The sequence below is a fragment of the Nothobranchius furzeri genome, chromosome 18 (assembly GCF_043380555.1).
Source record: "Nothobranchius furzeri strain GRZ-AD chromosome 18, NfurGRZ-RIMD1, whole genome shotgun sequence".
In the NCBI taxonomy this organism is placed as follows: domain Eukaryota; kingdom Metazoa; phylum Chordata; class Actinopteri; order Cyprinodontiformes; family Nothobranchiidae; genus Nothobranchius; species Nothobranchius furzeri.
In genome coordinates, this window is record NC_091758.1 from 16,756,455 (window position 1) to 16,773,303 (window position 16,849).

Below are 16,849 nucleotides of genomic sequence, written 5' to 3' on the forward strand. Positions count from 1 at the left end.
AAAAACGTACATAAACAACAAGCTTTTCCCAATTAAATGTTAGAATTAAAACTATTTTCAAGTCATACAAATAAACAAAACAATACAATTAAAATATGACATTATTCCCCAAGAAAAAAAAATTTCTGCTGACAAACACAGATTTTTTTTTTGTTATGTTGAGCACACCCACCCCCTTGTAATAACAACTCAGGCTCTGCAGGTTTTGTCAGAATGTTCCTTTTATTATCAATGACTTTTATTAAAAAGCAATAAAAATCAGGACATTAGTCCATAATTAAATATGTGCCGTGTTTATCACACAGGAACATAAAAAAGCAGCTCTGACAGAAAAACAGCCAAAAAGTTCATCCTTTTTTTCCCCAGGCAGGCTCAGTGCAAAAAAGGCAGGTAAACACCTTGGGCCTTGGGCCCCGAGCTGGCCAGGGTCCCAGACAATCTCTCTATGAAGTAAATGCTAGAACAAACTGAGCAAGCTCAGTGGGCTGCCCCTTTAAATCTTTAAATGTATGAATCGGACGGGGGGGGGGGGGCTCCTCGTCCTTTTGCCTTGGGCCCTAAATGCCTTGAAACGGCCCTGCAAGCAGGTAAATCATGATGTTTCTCTAGAAAACAGAGAACAATGTTTCAGTAGGTAGGTCACTGGTCTTCATCTCCTTGACATTCAGCAAAGTTCATCTTGTGTTTTAAGTTCTCCCATCTGACCAATCATCTCTCCTAAGCCATCCCTTTTTCAACAGAACTACCCCGTCAGTGTTCTGAGTCCTTTAGGCAGAGGTTTAGGAAATGCCTGCCGACCAAACCTGCTGCTCTTCTGTGAGTGCTTGGTGCAGCTGGCACAGCAGAAACTGGAGTAGTACTGGTTGGTGCACAGACGGGCGTAAACGATCAGCTTACAGTTAGCAAGCTCGTTCTGGTCCACACAGTCTGGAGAAACATCTTCACCTAGGGAACACATCAACACAATGTATTACATGGCATCAAATAACATCCAATCTACTTCCACCATGAGGGCACAATGTTCAAACACACACCAGTAGTGGTTCACTCGCACAGACAAGCTGTTTTATGTCAGTTAATGGAACAGAACAGTATTTTTGTCATTTCAACCAATACAACCTTCAAAAGGACCTTCTGCCGTCACTGAGTCTGGTAGCTGGGAGGAAGGCATTCTCAGCAACAAGCCCAAACATACAAGCATCAGAACACAGAAACAGCTGAAGCCTCTCTGTATGTTGTTGAAACAGTCGTGTTACATTTTTTTGTGTAAACGCATTACTGGAGCTGATACTGTGGACCATCACCTGCTACTCGAAAGGCTGAGACCCTGGGTAGGCCTATCAGGAACTTCACTGGTTTTCCTCTAATCTGTCTGTGTTCTTTCCAGGGGTGAATCCAAAATGGCGGTGTGAGAGGACGGATTTTTGCAGGCTCCGGTAAAAACATAATCATTTTGTCCTTATACTGTGAAACTGATTTTAGAAAGCCACTATCAACTAAAACAAGATAAGAAATAAGAAATCCTGGTCAACGGTGCTCACAACCCAATCTCCAACTGACTGCTATTAAAAAACATGCTAACTGATCAGAGCCAACAGTGAAATTGATGCTGCTGAAGAACAAGAAAATATGGATGAAGGATATTATGTTATAACATCTTAAAAGTGTGGGGAAACCCATTAAATCAATACATTTACAGTGGTCTCTGGTAGAAAGGAATGCCTTGCAAGCCACACTCAGGGCAAAAAAAGCCCACAAGTGCGTGGATCAGCAGAGACAAGTCTGCTGTGGTAAGAGAGGTGGCACAACACGACAGGATTTGGAGTAGGGTTGTCACGGTAACCGGTATAGCGGTAAACCCCGGTAAAAAAGTTAACAATAAAAATAACCGTCCAGTTTTTAAAAAACTAAATTATCTCGGTGGGTTTACCGTGGCCGCGGTTTCAGCGCGGTGACCCTTACCAGCCACTGTCGCTTCAGCTGAAGTTCCCGCGGCGCGCACTTTTTAGTTTGCAACCAAAACTTTGAAGCTGAAATAACGGCCGAAGGAGGAGACGGCAGCGCCCAGGACATCCATCAGCCCTCAAAGAAGACTAACTCGGAAGTATGGGCATATTTTGGATTTCTGAAAAATGCTGAGGGACAGTTAATATGACGGCTATCCCGTTTGCAGAACGTGCAGGAAACAAGTGTCTGCAAAAGGCAGCAACACTTCGAATCTAATGGCACATCTGCGTGACCATCACCCACGTCTCTACAGCCAGTGCAAGGTAAGATAACATTAGCATTTTAGCTTAAATGCATGACGTGAGGACTTCTGGTTGAGGGAGAATGCAACGAGTCACTATATACTGCAGCCGCAGCGTCCTCTGCCAGCATTTAAACCGTGTCACGGACACCCTGTTGCTGCATGAAGCATCTTATTTGTTGATGATGAAGAGAAATATACAATTAGTTCCTTGTCATTGATTTGTTTACTTATTCAATGCCATTTATACTTGAACATTTGGATTTGATTACATAGTGTAGTAGTTATTTTAGTAATTTGTTTAAAGTGGCTATTTATTTTAAATACATATTTTTTAAGGTTGACTTGTACAGTGCTCAAGTCAAGTGTGGACTGGAGTTTTATATTTTCATTTTGATAATGAAGAAAACAAGTATATGAGAAAACAAGTGGTGTTTCTTTGATTTGTTTACATATTGTTTATGTTTTGAATGTTTGGATTTGTATCATTTAAACCTGCACTGACTACTGTAACATGTTCCAGAAAAAGAAGCTATTTGTTCCTTTACTTGTGAAAAGTTGCACTTTTGCTAAGGCTTTGTGTTATTTTAGGTTTAATAAACACTGTTAAACCTTTTCAAAACTATTTCTGTTTGCGTAGAACAGGACTATCAATGCTTTCTGAACATATGCAACACCGTTTAAAAAATACCGCGATAATACCGAAAACCGTGATAATTTTGGTCACAATAACCGTGAGGTTAAATTTTCATACCGTGACAACCCTAATTTGGAGTCTTATTTGCTGATATTTGGACATCTTGCCTGGGATTGGATGACAGCAGCGTGACTCTACCACTGACTTGGATGTTTTCTCATAAAAATCACAAGGCTGGAGGTGCTTTTGTGTGGTGGTGCTAATGCTAATGGTTAGCTTTTACCAGTCAGGATGTTGTCTTCACCACAGTGTGACGTAGATCTGTCGGGCTTTTCTGATCCTAGCGTTTCACCATTTATTTTCTATCAGAAGCTAATGCAGGAGATAGGTGTAGGAGACTATTCATGTTCAGCCTGCGTATAAACTCACAGTAACCAATTATAATCAGCTTCACATCTTTAACTTTATTGTTCTAACCATAAAATTTTCACGTTTGTACAATTTAAATATCACCGTCATACTATGGAATGTTATTTTGTGAGACCGGGATATTAAATTGTACAAAAGTGAAAGTTATATTGTTGGAACAATAAAGTGATGATGTTATAACATGATGTCGCTCTGCAGCTTCCATAATGAAGACATAATGAAAACGCGAGGGCCATTGGCTAGTCTGCAGCTGTCCAGTGTGACCGGCTCTGCGACAGCATTTTGAGAACTCTCGTGGGACCAAAGCCAGCCTCCAAAAGTCTTCAAGCACTGCTTTAAAACCTGCAACTCTCATTGGTAATCAACCAATGAAAACACACCCAGGCATTTTCAGCATTGTTGTTTTGGTTAGCTGTCTGCTTTTAGCGACGCATGACTACCGCCAGTTCGGCTTCAGAGGAGTCACAGGATCAGAAAACCGTCAAAAAGAATGGACATGATGAATTTGCTGACATAATAGAAGTTGAGCATTACACCAACATCTGGTGTGTGGCAGAGCAAACACACTAAAGAAGCTCTGTCAAGTCCAAACACAAAGGAATGAAACGATGCAGTTATCTGGTATACAAGTCATTGCTGTAAAATGACTCGTGACTTAATGGATTTACCTAAGAATCGCAAAGCAATCAGTTCAAAACCAGTGTTCAGAGTCAGTGATGGATGAGTGGAAAGATTCAAGTGCAGACTCCTTGCTGAAGGCTGCTCATAGATTTACCATGCTCACTATGTATGTAAACATTTTCTCCAGTAGTACGATTCAGCTTCATTCGTACGCCGTTATCCTTTGCTGTGCAGAAAAACCTGAATGTACATCAAATAAATGTTATAACCGCATTTCTAAACAGACACTCAAAAGGGAACTCTACATGGAGCAACCAGAGTTACATCAAACCAGCACAAGGAACAAGTCAACGAATGACCTTTAACAGCTGAGAAAAGAATACTAAAGGAATAGTAAACCTGGGACTCAAATACCTACCGTCAGAAACAGGAACTTTGGGAAGACTATAAGATGCTGTTGAAGAAGCAATTGAAATAGCAAATAATCCAGATGACCACTGGAGAACTAAGCACTTCGACATTTGGTACATTAACATTTGTGAATGTGTGAAAATATGGACAACTGAAGGATGGCTCAACATATATTCTGCAAAAATATTGGATTATGAGCAATTTAAAATATTTCTGGTGGGTTTAACAGGCTGCGATTATTAAAATCCATCTACCTTCCCTGATTTGAACAGATATCAGGTCCATTAAGCGTGACTTGGTTTATGTTAGATTGTGTTCTCACCCTGTAGTGAGTCTTTAATGACTCTGACTTCAGCTGTGGCGCTGACAGAGTAGATCCCCGTGTATGCGTTACAGGTGTAGGATCCCTCATCGGAGGCTTTCACCTTGTTTAGGATCAGACCACCATCAGACGACAGCAGGATGTCACGCCCATCTGGACGCACAGGAACACCATTTCTGTTGTCAGAAAGAAAGTCAGTCAGGATGGGTCCTTTATCTCTGATCCTTTCTGAGTTCTTCCTGAACGCGGTTAATGACTAACGCTCAAACAGACTCTCACAATCTGGCCATCCGAGGAACTCCGAGACCTTATGGGAGATCTCTTCAGCAGAAATTCTGGTCTTTCATGATATGGAAATGTTTGTCTCTGATTGGCTAACAGCAATGCAACTCTTCCACTGCCTTCATTCGCTCTTCTTTCTTGGGCAAAAAATTGCAACGTTGATGAATTATCTCCACTAATAACACATTCCTGACTGTCTTCTTCCAAGCTGTGGAGATGTATTTGCTAATGGATACCTTATACTAGCCAGGATGCGCTCTGCTCTCTCCAGGCCGCAAAATCAACACAGCCTTTTCTCGGTCGTAAGCCCAGAGGGGCGAGTCCAGGAATGCAAACAACAAACCAGTTCTGTCTGGATCACTGCAGATCCTGCCCCGGTCTGCATGTTGAACTCCAGCTCTCACCCTCTCAATCGTCAACAAGACCCAGAAATACTTGAACTCCATCACTTGAGGCAGGAACTTTTTCCAGACTTGGGCACAGATTCATCAAATGTTCATAGAAACTGACCTATGTTCCTTAATATGGATGAATTTTAGAATGTCAGTACGAACGACCAAAATCATGATTATTGGAATGTGGCGGCCACTCGTACGCATGTTCCTCTGCAATCGATTGTTGATAAGTCCCACCTGTGCGTACCCAGGTGCTTGTGTGTGTTCCAAGTCATTTACATACAGAAACACTCTCGATTAACCACATTTGGAGGGGAGTCCCTGTGATCTTCCCGAAAAAAGAAGGACTAACTTCGGTGAGAGTGAGATGGAGGGAGTGGTTCTCTCAGTTCCATGGTAACTAGTTAAAGAAAGAATGCTGCCTGGGAGAAAATGGCAGAGGTGGTAAACGTGGTCGGGACAGAGGAAAGGTCCTTGCCAGAATGAAAAATATACTTCGACGTAAAACTGAACATGAAAAACGTGATTTACTAATGTTTAGTTTGTGGGACAGCAGAAATGAGTGCTTCAGGTGTGACAGGTGAGTTTGTACCTAGACCAGCCTACGCTGACGTTGTCTCCAGATACTACACAGGGAAGCAGAGCCGTGCTGCCTTCAGGTACCCGAATGTTGTTGGGAGCTGTGGTGATCTGCAGGTCTGCTAAAAAAATAAACATATTTTATTTAAAATGTAATGATTATCTTGTTTTTGGGAGTGACTCGTGTAACTGTTAGACTCAGAGCATTTAACCACAACCACTGAAGGATGTTAGAAGATATGATGGTAACCTTGCACTCGGAGCTGCAGCTGCCTCTGTTCCAGCTGGTGCAGACTAGCAGCAGTGCATGTGTAGACACCTGAGTCGTCTGATTTCAGAGGGCCGATGGTCAGAGTGCCGTCAGAATGCTGGATCGATCTACAGCACAGCATGGACTCAGGTCACAAACTCCATCGTCCAACATCAGGATTACAACATTCACAATTCCTGCTAAACTGTCTCCAAGGAAAGTTTCTGATCAAAACATGAAAATCAAGTTGCTTTAGCTTTACCCAAACCTAAATAAAATCAGAAATAAATTTGTTCTGGAATAAATAGTTTTGGTAATCACACAAGGAAAGGCTTCTTTAATCCACAGAACTGAATTATCTTTGGGTTTCTCAAATACTCTAAAGCCAGCTGAGTAAATACACCTAGCTACAAGCTGAACCTCTCCCCTGCTAGTTATTATAGTTGTTTAGTGTCGAGAAACTATTTTAAATTTGGTTTATTCATGAATATAATTTATTATATTTATTAATAAAACAGCTGTGTGCATGCATTATAGTAATATAGTTTAATGCACACATACACTTGTAACATTAAACATTAACATTAAAGTATATAAATATATATATATATATATATATATATATATATATATATATATATATATACCCTACTGAGATACAACAAGAAAAAGCCTATTACCAAAGGTTATTGAATGGCCACCTTTATAGACACATGAACTTTAATGACCTCCCATTCCTGTTCTTTAGGGTTTAATATAAAATGAACCAAAGTATTTTGGTCATTCTTTTAGAAGTCGGTCAGGAACTGAAGTAGGACAAGAATTTCTGGCTCACAGTGTCTCTGCTGTAAAACATGATCTGTCGGGTTCAGGTTGTATTCTCCAGGCTGATTAAGTTCATCCTCAACAAACTCATTCCTCCAGGATTTTATTGGGAATGTATTAATTTGGTGACACATTCCAAAACCTTTGACAAAATATATATAGCCGATAAATAATTAGAGTTAGAAAACTCCCACCTGGAATCACTGAGTGTACGTCCATCTTTGGTCCACTGAATGCTGACAGAGTCCAGGGCTGAAGGAGGAATGATGGCGCATGGAAGTCTAGCAGTTTGTCCTGTTCTCATCTCCACCGATGAGGAGCTTGAGTGCTCAATGCTGAATCTGAACAATTGAACTGAATTTAAAGGGTGATGGTTCTTATTGAATGCACTGGTTCTATAAATGCACACATGCTCTAGTACTGGTAACTGATTCTACTAATGAGTAATGGGTCTACTAATGTATACTGGTTTTACTAAAGAAAACTGGTTCAAATAATGCACAATTATTCTACTTCAGTGCACTGGTTCTCCTATCCTACACTGGTTTATTAAAGTACACTCCTCATACGGTGGTACTGCAACAGTACACTTGTTTTATTAAAGAACACTAGTTATACTAAAGAATACTAGTTCTACTAAAGTGAACTGGTTTTATTATCATGCACATGAGCAGTTTCAGCTAGCACTGATGCACAATGATTCTTTGCTTACTTCGGGGACTGGACATGTTTCGGCAGTGAAGTTGGAGCAAGCTCAGACGGTCCCTCTAACACAAAAGATACACAACAGAGCTTCGTGTTAATCTTTCTCAAAAATCCTGACAAACTAATTCTCTCTCAAAGTCCCTTAAATTACAGTTCTGGTTCAATCTGTTACCACGTAGTTAAACGCTGTTGAACTAAGCTAATGCGCCATGTTGTGAAGTAGCGTTCGTAATACACAATTATAGATAACTGTCATTTCAATACTGGTCTCAGTTCCAATTATTGGCCAAGTACCAACGTTGCAGTACCCAACATCAGCCCCATTATTAGCACTGGTATAAACGATGGCTCCCCCTGGTTGGGGCAGCTTCTAGGGAGCCCATCACCCTTTTGTGGGAGCCATCCTTTTCTCTCTCGTAATTCAAACTCTGAATTCAGTTTAATTTTCAACATTTCTGAAAGAGCGTGGCATGCTGGGAAATCTGTTCCATCCAACCAGTCATCAGCATGCTGAATGGTAAACACTAGGGAGTTGTTTAGCTAACCTAAACTTCAGGTTATTAGAAAACACGATAAAAGTGATCACTTGTTGTCAGCTGAACTCTTCGGGCTGCTCAGTTTTGTACGATATATGTTCCATTTGTTCTCTCAGACGGTCCAACTGTGAAACGACAACTACTTTTTTATTTTCATTAACGATCATGGAAAGAGACCTGGGAATATGGGAAAATGGAGTTAACCAGAGTTTTCTGAGAATGCTTGTAAGTGCTTCCTTGGTCCAGAGATCCACTCGTCTTCTGATTTGTGGGATTGTTCCCAACTTTTAACTTTTATTTAATGAGTAAAGCTCCAGTTTTGAACACCTATCAATGCACTGCAGTGCATGTTGTAATTAAACGCCAAACAAACAAATACTTATATATAAATAATTTTAAATAATCGTCCCCACCTGTCCTCAAGCTTATGTATATCATCCTCACCTGTGTTAAAACCAAGCTCATGCCCTTGGCTTCAGCCACCTGATGTGTAGGCCGTTAGAGCTGACCAGTGAGAGCAGAATGGGCAGAAGCAAGATTAAAACAAATAAAATGAAATACTATAAACAGTACCTGAGACAGACAGGTAGATGTAGCGGTGATCTCTCTCTCGTTGTCGAGTGGCCATGCACAGGAACCAACCAGAGTCTGACTTCATAACAGGACCGACCAACAGGGAACCGTTGGGCTGCTGGTGATGCCTGAAAAATATAACTGAAGTATAAAACCAAGGAAACATCTTTAAAAGAGCAAAGTTACGTAAAAGTCAGTATAGTGTGTGTGGGACCTGTGTGTCGACAGAGGGACACCATCTCTTCTCCACTCCACAGCGATGGTGGACGAAGGTGGAGGACTGACTCTGCAGGGCAGCACGATGGTCTGACCTGCTAAAGCTTCCACCGAGTTGGGGTCGCTCTTATCGATGCTCACGCCCCCCAGGGTCAGACTGAGGAAACACAAGGATAGACAAAGACGGAAGGAAAATAACAGGAAGGTTAAGGAGCTAAAAAAAAGTCACTTTATGCTTTACTGTTGGTCCACCAAGCAAGCATAAAGCCCAGAACCCGAGTCTGGAAAAGCTCAGAAGAAAAGAAGAAAATATCACGCAGCATGAAAAAGACAAGACAGACAACACAATTTCACCCGTGAGGACACAATCCCAGACACACGTAACAAAACTAGAGGAAGACCCAAAAGACCCAAACACACAAGTGGTTCCAGCACAGGCTCAACAACATCTAAAGAAGAGTTTAGTGACGACAAACATCTGATTACATGATCACAACAGAAGCTTTATTAACTTGATGTGATGACAACTTTATGGAAACACAGAGCCCACACAGTTAGCAGTTAGCAGTTAGCAGACACAGATTAGCTCCAACATGAACTCAGACGCACAGCAAAGAGTCCACAAAGTTTCAGCGTCCATTCAGGGTCACCATCAGGCCGTCTCCCAGGTTTATTTAGGTTAAAGAAACAGAATAAAGAGAGTGTCTGTGTTTGTTCCTGGTGTTGAACGTGGAGATGAACACACCCAACAAATTGTGTTAAATCAGAATAAGAAATAAAAAAGACACATAGATCTTCATGACAAGAATTTGTCTGAAAGTTTAAAAACGGACATTTTAGATTCAGACCCTTTGTTTTATATTCACAGATGCTTCAACGGTTATTCTGAAGTTTAGAAGAAAGTAACTAACAAAATATAAAGTAGTTATGTGTTTGCATTGGTGTTTTTGCTTAATTCCAAAAATAGTAAAAATAATCTTGTAAAGCCGCACGCTGCATGTGCGTGTTTGTGTGGTGGAACAGTGAAAATTCCACTAATTCCTGAGCAGATTTCCAGGATTTGCTGTTTGATGGAATTTGAATCTCCTTTGATTCACTTTTCGTCTGAAGTGAGCCGAGTGATCCGCAGCTCCTTCAGCGGCGATAAGACTGGAAACAGCTTTATGAATCCAGAGATAGAGGTGGGTCTGGGGCTCCCTCGGGTGTCCTGGTTCTTACCTTGCAGCTGGGCCGATCTGCTGGGCCGCTGTGGCAGCAGCAGGTCGGCGTGCACGGAGATACAGCCGACCACTGTGAGCATGTGTGGCGGCGCTTGAGGCCTGTCTGCCAGAGCTGCCATGTGAGCCACCCTTCACAGTGCCCCCCATGCTGTGTGACTGCCCACCGCCTCCAGAGGGAGGTGCTGCTCCCTTTGAGGAGGTCCTTCCAGGAGAGGTTTCCCTGGCGGAGGCAGACTTTCCGGCAGGGCCGAAAGACCTTGTATGCTGCTGGCTGGGAGCCGGCACCTGACATGCCCTCTGGCACTCCGCCATGGTTAAGAAGTTGTTGCTGTTGCCGTGGCAACCTCCATACCAGAAGTGGGCACACTTGGAGGAGATGACATTGAAGTGGTAGCGTGATACCCAGCTGCTGCAGGAGCCGGCAGCCCGGGGCAGGGAGCAGATAGAGCGCTCAACTAGAGGGACGGAGATGAGTTTGCTTAATAACAACAACAACAATAATAATGATAATAACAATAATAATATTATTAATAACAATAATAATAACAACAATTAAAGTAATAATAATAATAATAACAATAATAATAATATTAAAATGGTTATTATTGTTATTATTATTAAATAATAATAATAACAATAAAAGTAATAATAATAATAATAATATTAATAAAAATAATCATATTATTAATAATAATTTACATGAATTCAAATAGCTGTAAAGGTCTCATTGAGTCTCTAATGTTTCTGTAAGAACATTTCCAGCATAACTGAGGACATTTTATCTGGAAAAGTGAATTTATGTTCTTTATAATTAGATTTCTGTGTTGTAACATCTGGATAATAACTACATAATTACCACACTAGACTAGAACATTTTATTGAAGGGAGCTGTTCAGGCCTCTTACTGTGGTTTGGTGGGTTGGGGCATCCCTCCCCATTGGGTCCTCCTGCAGGTGTGGTTCGGTCGTAGCAACACCCGTAGGTGGTGGTGCGACACTCCACGGCGTTCTCAGTAGGAAGAGGAGCAACCTGAAGAGACACTCGTAATTGTTTCCCTTCATGTCAGAATTATCTTAATGAAAAGTTCTGTAGCAATGTTTCTTACCGTGGGTGGGGGGGCCACATACTCGCTGCAGCCCTCCTTATTGGGGCCCCGAGCGGCCGTCACACCATCTTGGCAGCACCCATAGCTGACACGAGGAGCAGAACAAAACATTCTAACCAGCTGCACTCACAGTTTGAACCAAAATAACAAACATGTGCTACTCAGACATTTTACAACTGTCAGGCTCATTATGGTCAGAGAGATCTATTCTGGTGGAGCACAATATGTGGTCAGTGTGGTCACATGCGAGTGACGCCCAGATGAGGACCTGAACTGGTTCTTTGTGTATCGTCACATAGAATCCAGCAGAAAGAGAGCCTGGAGAGTAATACCTGGTCTGGATGCAGGATGGTAGAGCTTGTGGACAGCCCAGACCTCGGGGCCCCTTGGCGGGAGTGCGCCCATCTGAGCAGCAGCCAAAATGGGTCTGGCTGCAGTGGAGAGCTGGGGCAGAGCGGTGAGGGTCGAAGACGGTGCCTGTCTGGGTGGGACCTCTGGTCTGTGGCCTGCGGGCTGAGACAAAAACCACATGGAGGCATAATCTGTGGTTTAGAAAAGTTAAGGCGACACGGGTGGGCAAAATCTTTTTATCTTTGTCTTTCTGTATTTTGGATGGGCCAGTTTTCACATCTGTTTGTGGTTTTATGGTCGATAATCCAGTAAAAAGTATCAAAAAAGTTCTTCTGGCTATAGAGGTTCTGGCCTGACGATGAAATATAAAAAAAAAATCATCATGCCACATTTAGCAGCACAAAACAGTCAGTAAGTGTGTGTGTGTGTGAGTGAGTGTGTGTGTGTGTGGGGGGGGGGGGGGGGGTAGCAGTTAATTTTAATTTTTATGTATTCACTTCTTTTTGTTAAAATAAAGGAAATTGCAGTTGTGACATTTTAATGTGTGAAGTGTGTCAGGGCGGGAGGTATTAATGATTTACTATGAATAATTTACTTTTATTTCATTAAATGGTTAATTATTATTATTTGTTGCTTATGACATTTCAGCTAAACCCGCTGACTTACAGTGATTACACTTTTCATGTTTACTTTACAAATGGCACCTGAAGCATTAACAAGCAGAGATGAAGGTCCTTTATTGTGGTTTCAGAGAACCAGGAGAGGTCTTTGTGGGAGTAAAGCGAGGTCAGAAACAATGCCTGATGAGAACTCAGCACAGAAAAGACCTTCAGCTCCACAACGCTTCAGTGCTTCAGGAATATTTCAATCAGACCACTGATGCCCATCAGCCCAGAGCTGGGTCATTAGCGCTGGGACAGGCGGGTGAAGTGCAGCCACGTCACATCCACAGTTAGCATTCACTACTTCTGAACCATAACAGTTTACTTAACGTTTACTTACATGACAGATGTGTGAAATCTTTGGACTGGTTTTATGTATTTCTGATTTACGTAACTTTACTTCCCTGAACGACTAACAGCCGCAGAAACAGCCTCTCTTCCTGACATTAGAAAAAGAGTCTAACCTGGGGTCTGGTCCGGGACATGGGGCTGGAAGCTAGTCTGGGAGCTGTCATGTCCCCGTGGGTCCTGGATGCTGGGGACAGCTGGGACAAAACCACACAAAGACAGAAAAAAAGTCTCATGGATGTTTTGGTTGACAACCCAGATCAGGATTGGTCTGTTTAAACCAAACAAATGAGAGACTAACTCAAGAAAAATGAGACAGTGAATGAAAAAGTTCAGAATGTGAACATAAACGTGGTTTTCATTCAAAAAATATTTAACAAACCAAAAAATTATGTTAACATGAGAAAAAAAATCACCCAAATCCTAAAGATAAACAACAGATTTGATCGTAAACAGTTTCAGATGGGGGGGCGCGCTCACCCTGTGGACTGGAGCAGCGCTGGGTGTTGCAGCGCTCCACAGTAGCGGGTTTATGGTGTGTGTTACACTGGTCCACAGGGGACAGGATCCTCTTCTGGTCTGAACAGATCACCTGACGCTCTCTGGAGCCAGAACCACAGCTCTTAGAGCACTGCAGAAAACAGAAGAAGAAAGCAAGAATTTGGTCTAGTTCACCAGGCTAACAGATCACAACACGACAGAAAAGTGAGAACTCACCAGTCCCCACGCTCCCACATGCCAGCTGACGTGTTTGGGACAGGCGGACATCTCACACGGCTGCCGGGTGGGCGGACGCAGCAGAGTCCTGCAGGAAGCTTCCTGCAGCGTCGTCCCACCTGACCCAACACAGGTCACCTTCCTGGTCTGCTCTCCAGAACCACAGGTCACTGAACACTGCAAGCACACGTGATAAATACACACCTTCAGCTCCACATCAAGGACATTCAGGCCAAAGCAGCGCAAAAACTATGAGGAACCAAATATTTCCTGAACTGTTATTTGTTTTGTAAAAATGGGTGAAAACACAAAGAAAATAAAGACAAATTAGAACTAAAGACTCGTTTGTTCCTGATCAGGAGCATTAAATAAACCCTAAACCAGAATTATAAAAACGTTAAATAAGATAAATCAGATGTCATTATTTCTCTTGCCTTCCTGCAGGAGCAGAGTTTACTCACCGCGCTCCATCCGGTCGCGCGGTACTCGGCACATTTGTGCATGTTGCACGTCTGCAGTGAAGGAGGAGCATCGCTGTAGGCGGCACACACGGCGTCCTCCACCACACGGGGCCCCAAGGCATCATGGGACACACACTGCACAACGCGCACCTGAGAGCCGCCACCACAGGTTACTGAGCAGGCGTTCCACTCCCCGATCCTCCAGCTGAGCGGCAGAGGTCAGAGGTCAGGATTCTTACAACAAAATTAAACAGCTACAATATTTAGACTTTACTGTAGAACCAGACTAACGGCAGAAAGATGCCGAATTGCTGTGGTGGAAACAGGTACGTAATCCTTACAGCTGGTCACTACACACACCATCAACAGTCTGGATCATCGGCTCACTGAGGAAGGGAACAGAAATCCCTCTGGAAACACTGGTTACCTGTGGGTCTGTGGGCACTGATGGGGGTTGCACGTCCGGTTTGACTGCGGCCTCTGCAGAGAAGCACAAAGGTGGTCTGGATAGACCTCGGTGTCAACGGTGCAGAAGACCAACCGGGACTGGAAGCCTGACGAAGACAGAGACCTGAGTTGTTCCCTGACTCATAAAAACAAAGAGCTGAGGGAGAACCCGCGTGGGTTTGCAGTCTGACCTGAGCCACACTCTTTACTGCAAGCAGACCATGCCCCGTAGCTCCAGTAGTGGCCTTGTCTGGACTGCCCGTTTGGGAGGTAGTACTCATATTCCACCCCTTGGTTGGGTTCCTGGCTGATCAGCTGGAACATAAAGAACGAATCGAACTGCTGAGTTGGATTTAACTGGTTTCTGATGAACCGCCTGCATCACAAGAAAGGTGAGATCTACTGAGGTAAGCTCTAAGGATCATCGATCCTAAGATAAAACAGCTTTCGCTTTTAGCTTCAGATCTTATTAAAAAATGTTTACAATTCAATCAAAAATAAAAAGTTACAGAAACTTGTTGAAATCCGATCAACGTCACATATAAAAATGTTGTTATGCAAAAACATTCAGCTGCTCTCGAAATCCAGCGAGACGTGTTCTACTAAACCTGAGTAGACCAAGCTCATGAGATCTGTGGAAAGATCAGAAGTTTTACGTGTAAATGAATGACCTCTACAGTTTAGGGTGACCATATTTCCATTTCCAAAAAAGAGGACAGGGGATCTGTGCCTATGATGTCACACCATGGCAACGCCACACAAACCACGTTAGGACCATTTGCTTCAGGTGAAGAGCCAAAATTAATATCAGACTCTGCCAACAAAAAGGCTCTAAAACAATTCATATGTAAATATTTTGCATATTTATTGCAAAATCTCATTTTTCTGCTGCTTTAGTGCTGCAACAACATTATATTAATAAGAAATTATTATACCTTTAGTTTTACTACAGCATCGGTAAGCTTCCTGTGCACAGATTATTAAGGACGCTTGTTTCAACTGTGAGATTAGACGATAGGATCAATGATAAAATAAGTTGTCACACACTCCATGGAAACTTTCAGAGAATCCACAAATAGTGGCTTTCAAATGGTTTTGTTACTTTTTGTAAGTTAGAAAAGCAGCAGATGAGACAGCATGTCTGATAATTTAGTTTTTCATCTGATAATATTAGAACATGTCAGTAATATCTGAGGGGCTTTTACAAACACTGTATAACTAACACTCCTGGAGAGGGCATGAATTACACAGAGGCTTCTGGGGAGCCCAGTTATGGGGGTGGGAGGTGTTCTGTTTGGCCTTGGCCCCCAGAATTCCTTGAAACGGCCCTGGGTGTGTGACAGAGTTTTGAAGGTGATCTGAATTGTATCAGATGTATAAATATTACATGTGTATAACTTATTGTTTTATACAGGTAAAAACATTTAGTGGAGATTAATCTACAAAAACTTTGTCTTTTTGTTTTTATTTTCCTGTCCTGTCTGACTCTGATCTTCCTGCATCTCCTCTAAACTCTCCAGGAAAACTGCTGCCTGGATTCTTACTTTTTCACCTCATCAGTTACTTCTGAGCAGATCAAAGGGATCTCCTGACCGCAAATGCTGCGTCAGTGAGGTGAAATCACCGCAGCACCGGTGATGAGCTCCGCAGTAGCAGAGCGCTTCAGGCACAAATAAGACAGAAAGTAGAGAACTTGTGTGGACATGAACGATTGTGTGTTAATTATAGTTTTTTTTGGTTGCGCCGCTTTGAGAATGGACCGTGCGCTGGAAGCAGCTGCCTGGAGCGCACAGACAATCAGTGCTGTGCCTCTCTCTCTGCCCTCCGCTCAAAAGAACCCCCGGTACGCTGAGAGTCCATATAAATGATGTAATATAGATAGAAAACTTTTTTCCGGCTCTCCCTGGAGGATATCCAGCTCCCCCATAATTCGATCCCTGCTCCTGGATGAAAAACCGGACATTTTCATCTATACAAGAACCCCCAGTCCGGACGCCCCGGACAGAGAGGGAAAAGTGGACATGTGCGGGGAAAAGAGGACGTATGGTCACCCTACCACAGTTCCTCCCAGTGGTTGAGCTAAAATCCACCCCAAATGCTGAAATCTAAATGTGTAAAATAAAAGCAGCTGACGTGAATAAAAGGATGAAGAGGTTCCCCGCCTGAGGCTTCACGGCTTCCGTTGGTAAGATGGTGTGAGTCGGGTCATGTGGGTCATCAGAGAAGAAATAAAGTTTTAGGTTACCTCAACAACAAGTGGTTCGGTAGTGGGGCCGCGGCCGATGATGGTTTCAGGCACGCTGTCGCCCTCAGCTCCTCGCTGGTAGTAGAGCAGGGTGCCACCGATGGGCGTGGCTCTGGAAAACTCAATCATCCAGTTACCATTCAGGTAGTAATCTCCATGCAGGTTCTTCATAGCTGATCATGGATGATGGGAGACGTCACTACAGCGGGATGCGTAACAGGTTACTGGTGCGAGCGAAACTCACCGATGTAGTTCCGCGTGGCC

At 42.8% G+C, this 16,849-nt stretch overlaps 1 protein-coding gene across 3 annotated transcripts in view; it reads right to left on the minus strand.

The window, feature by feature from the left end:
* Positions 1–203: 203 nt before the first annotated feature.
* Positions 204–16,849, minus strand: part of paplna (papilin a, proteoglycan-like sulfated glycoprotein) — a 26,923-nt gene continuing 10,277 nt past the window's right edge. The window contains exons 8-27 of one of the 3 annotated variants that reach the window (XM_054741887.2): positions 16,830–16,849; positions 16,586–16,758; positions 14,532–14,655; positions 14,321–14,447; positions 13,894–14,098; positions 13,433–13,609; positions 13,196–13,346; positions 12,832–12,912; positions 11,687–11,867; positions 11,355–11,439; positions 11,155–11,278; positions 10,248–10,704; positions 9,028–9,186; positions 8,814–8,941; positions 7,712–7,766; positions 7,194–7,340; positions 6,175–6,302; positions 5,938–6,043; positions 4,669–4,844; positions 204–945 (exon numbers count right to left, since the gene is read on the minus strand). The exon at positions 16,830–16,849 is cut by the window's right edge and continues 61 nt beyond it. In XM_054741887.2, coding sequence (XP_054597862.2) covers positions 743–945; positions 4,669–4,844; positions 5,938–6,043; positions 6,175–6,302; positions 7,194–7,340; positions 7,712–7,766; positions 8,814–8,941; positions 9,028–9,186; positions 10,248–10,704; positions 11,155–11,278; positions 11,355–11,439; positions 11,687–11,867; positions 12,832–12,912; positions 13,196–13,346; positions 13,433–13,609; positions 13,894–14,098; positions 14,321–14,447; positions 14,532–14,655; positions 16,586–16,758; positions 16,830–16,849 — 3,007 coding nt within the window. In that variant the 3' untranslated portion in view covers positions 204–742. Of the gene's footprint in view, positions 946–4,668; positions 4,845–5,937; positions 6,047–6,174; positions 6,303–7,193; positions 7,354–7,711; positions 7,767–8,813; positions 8,942–9,027; positions 9,187–10,247; positions 10,705–11,154; positions 11,279–11,354; positions 11,440–11,686; positions 11,868–12,831; positions 12,913–13,195; positions 13,347–13,432; positions 13,610–13,893; positions 14,099–14,320; positions 14,448–14,531; positions 14,656–16,585; positions 16,759–16,829 lie in introns of those variants that run through there. The other 2 variants (XM_070547223.1, XM_070547224.1) reach the window with 2 other exon arrangements.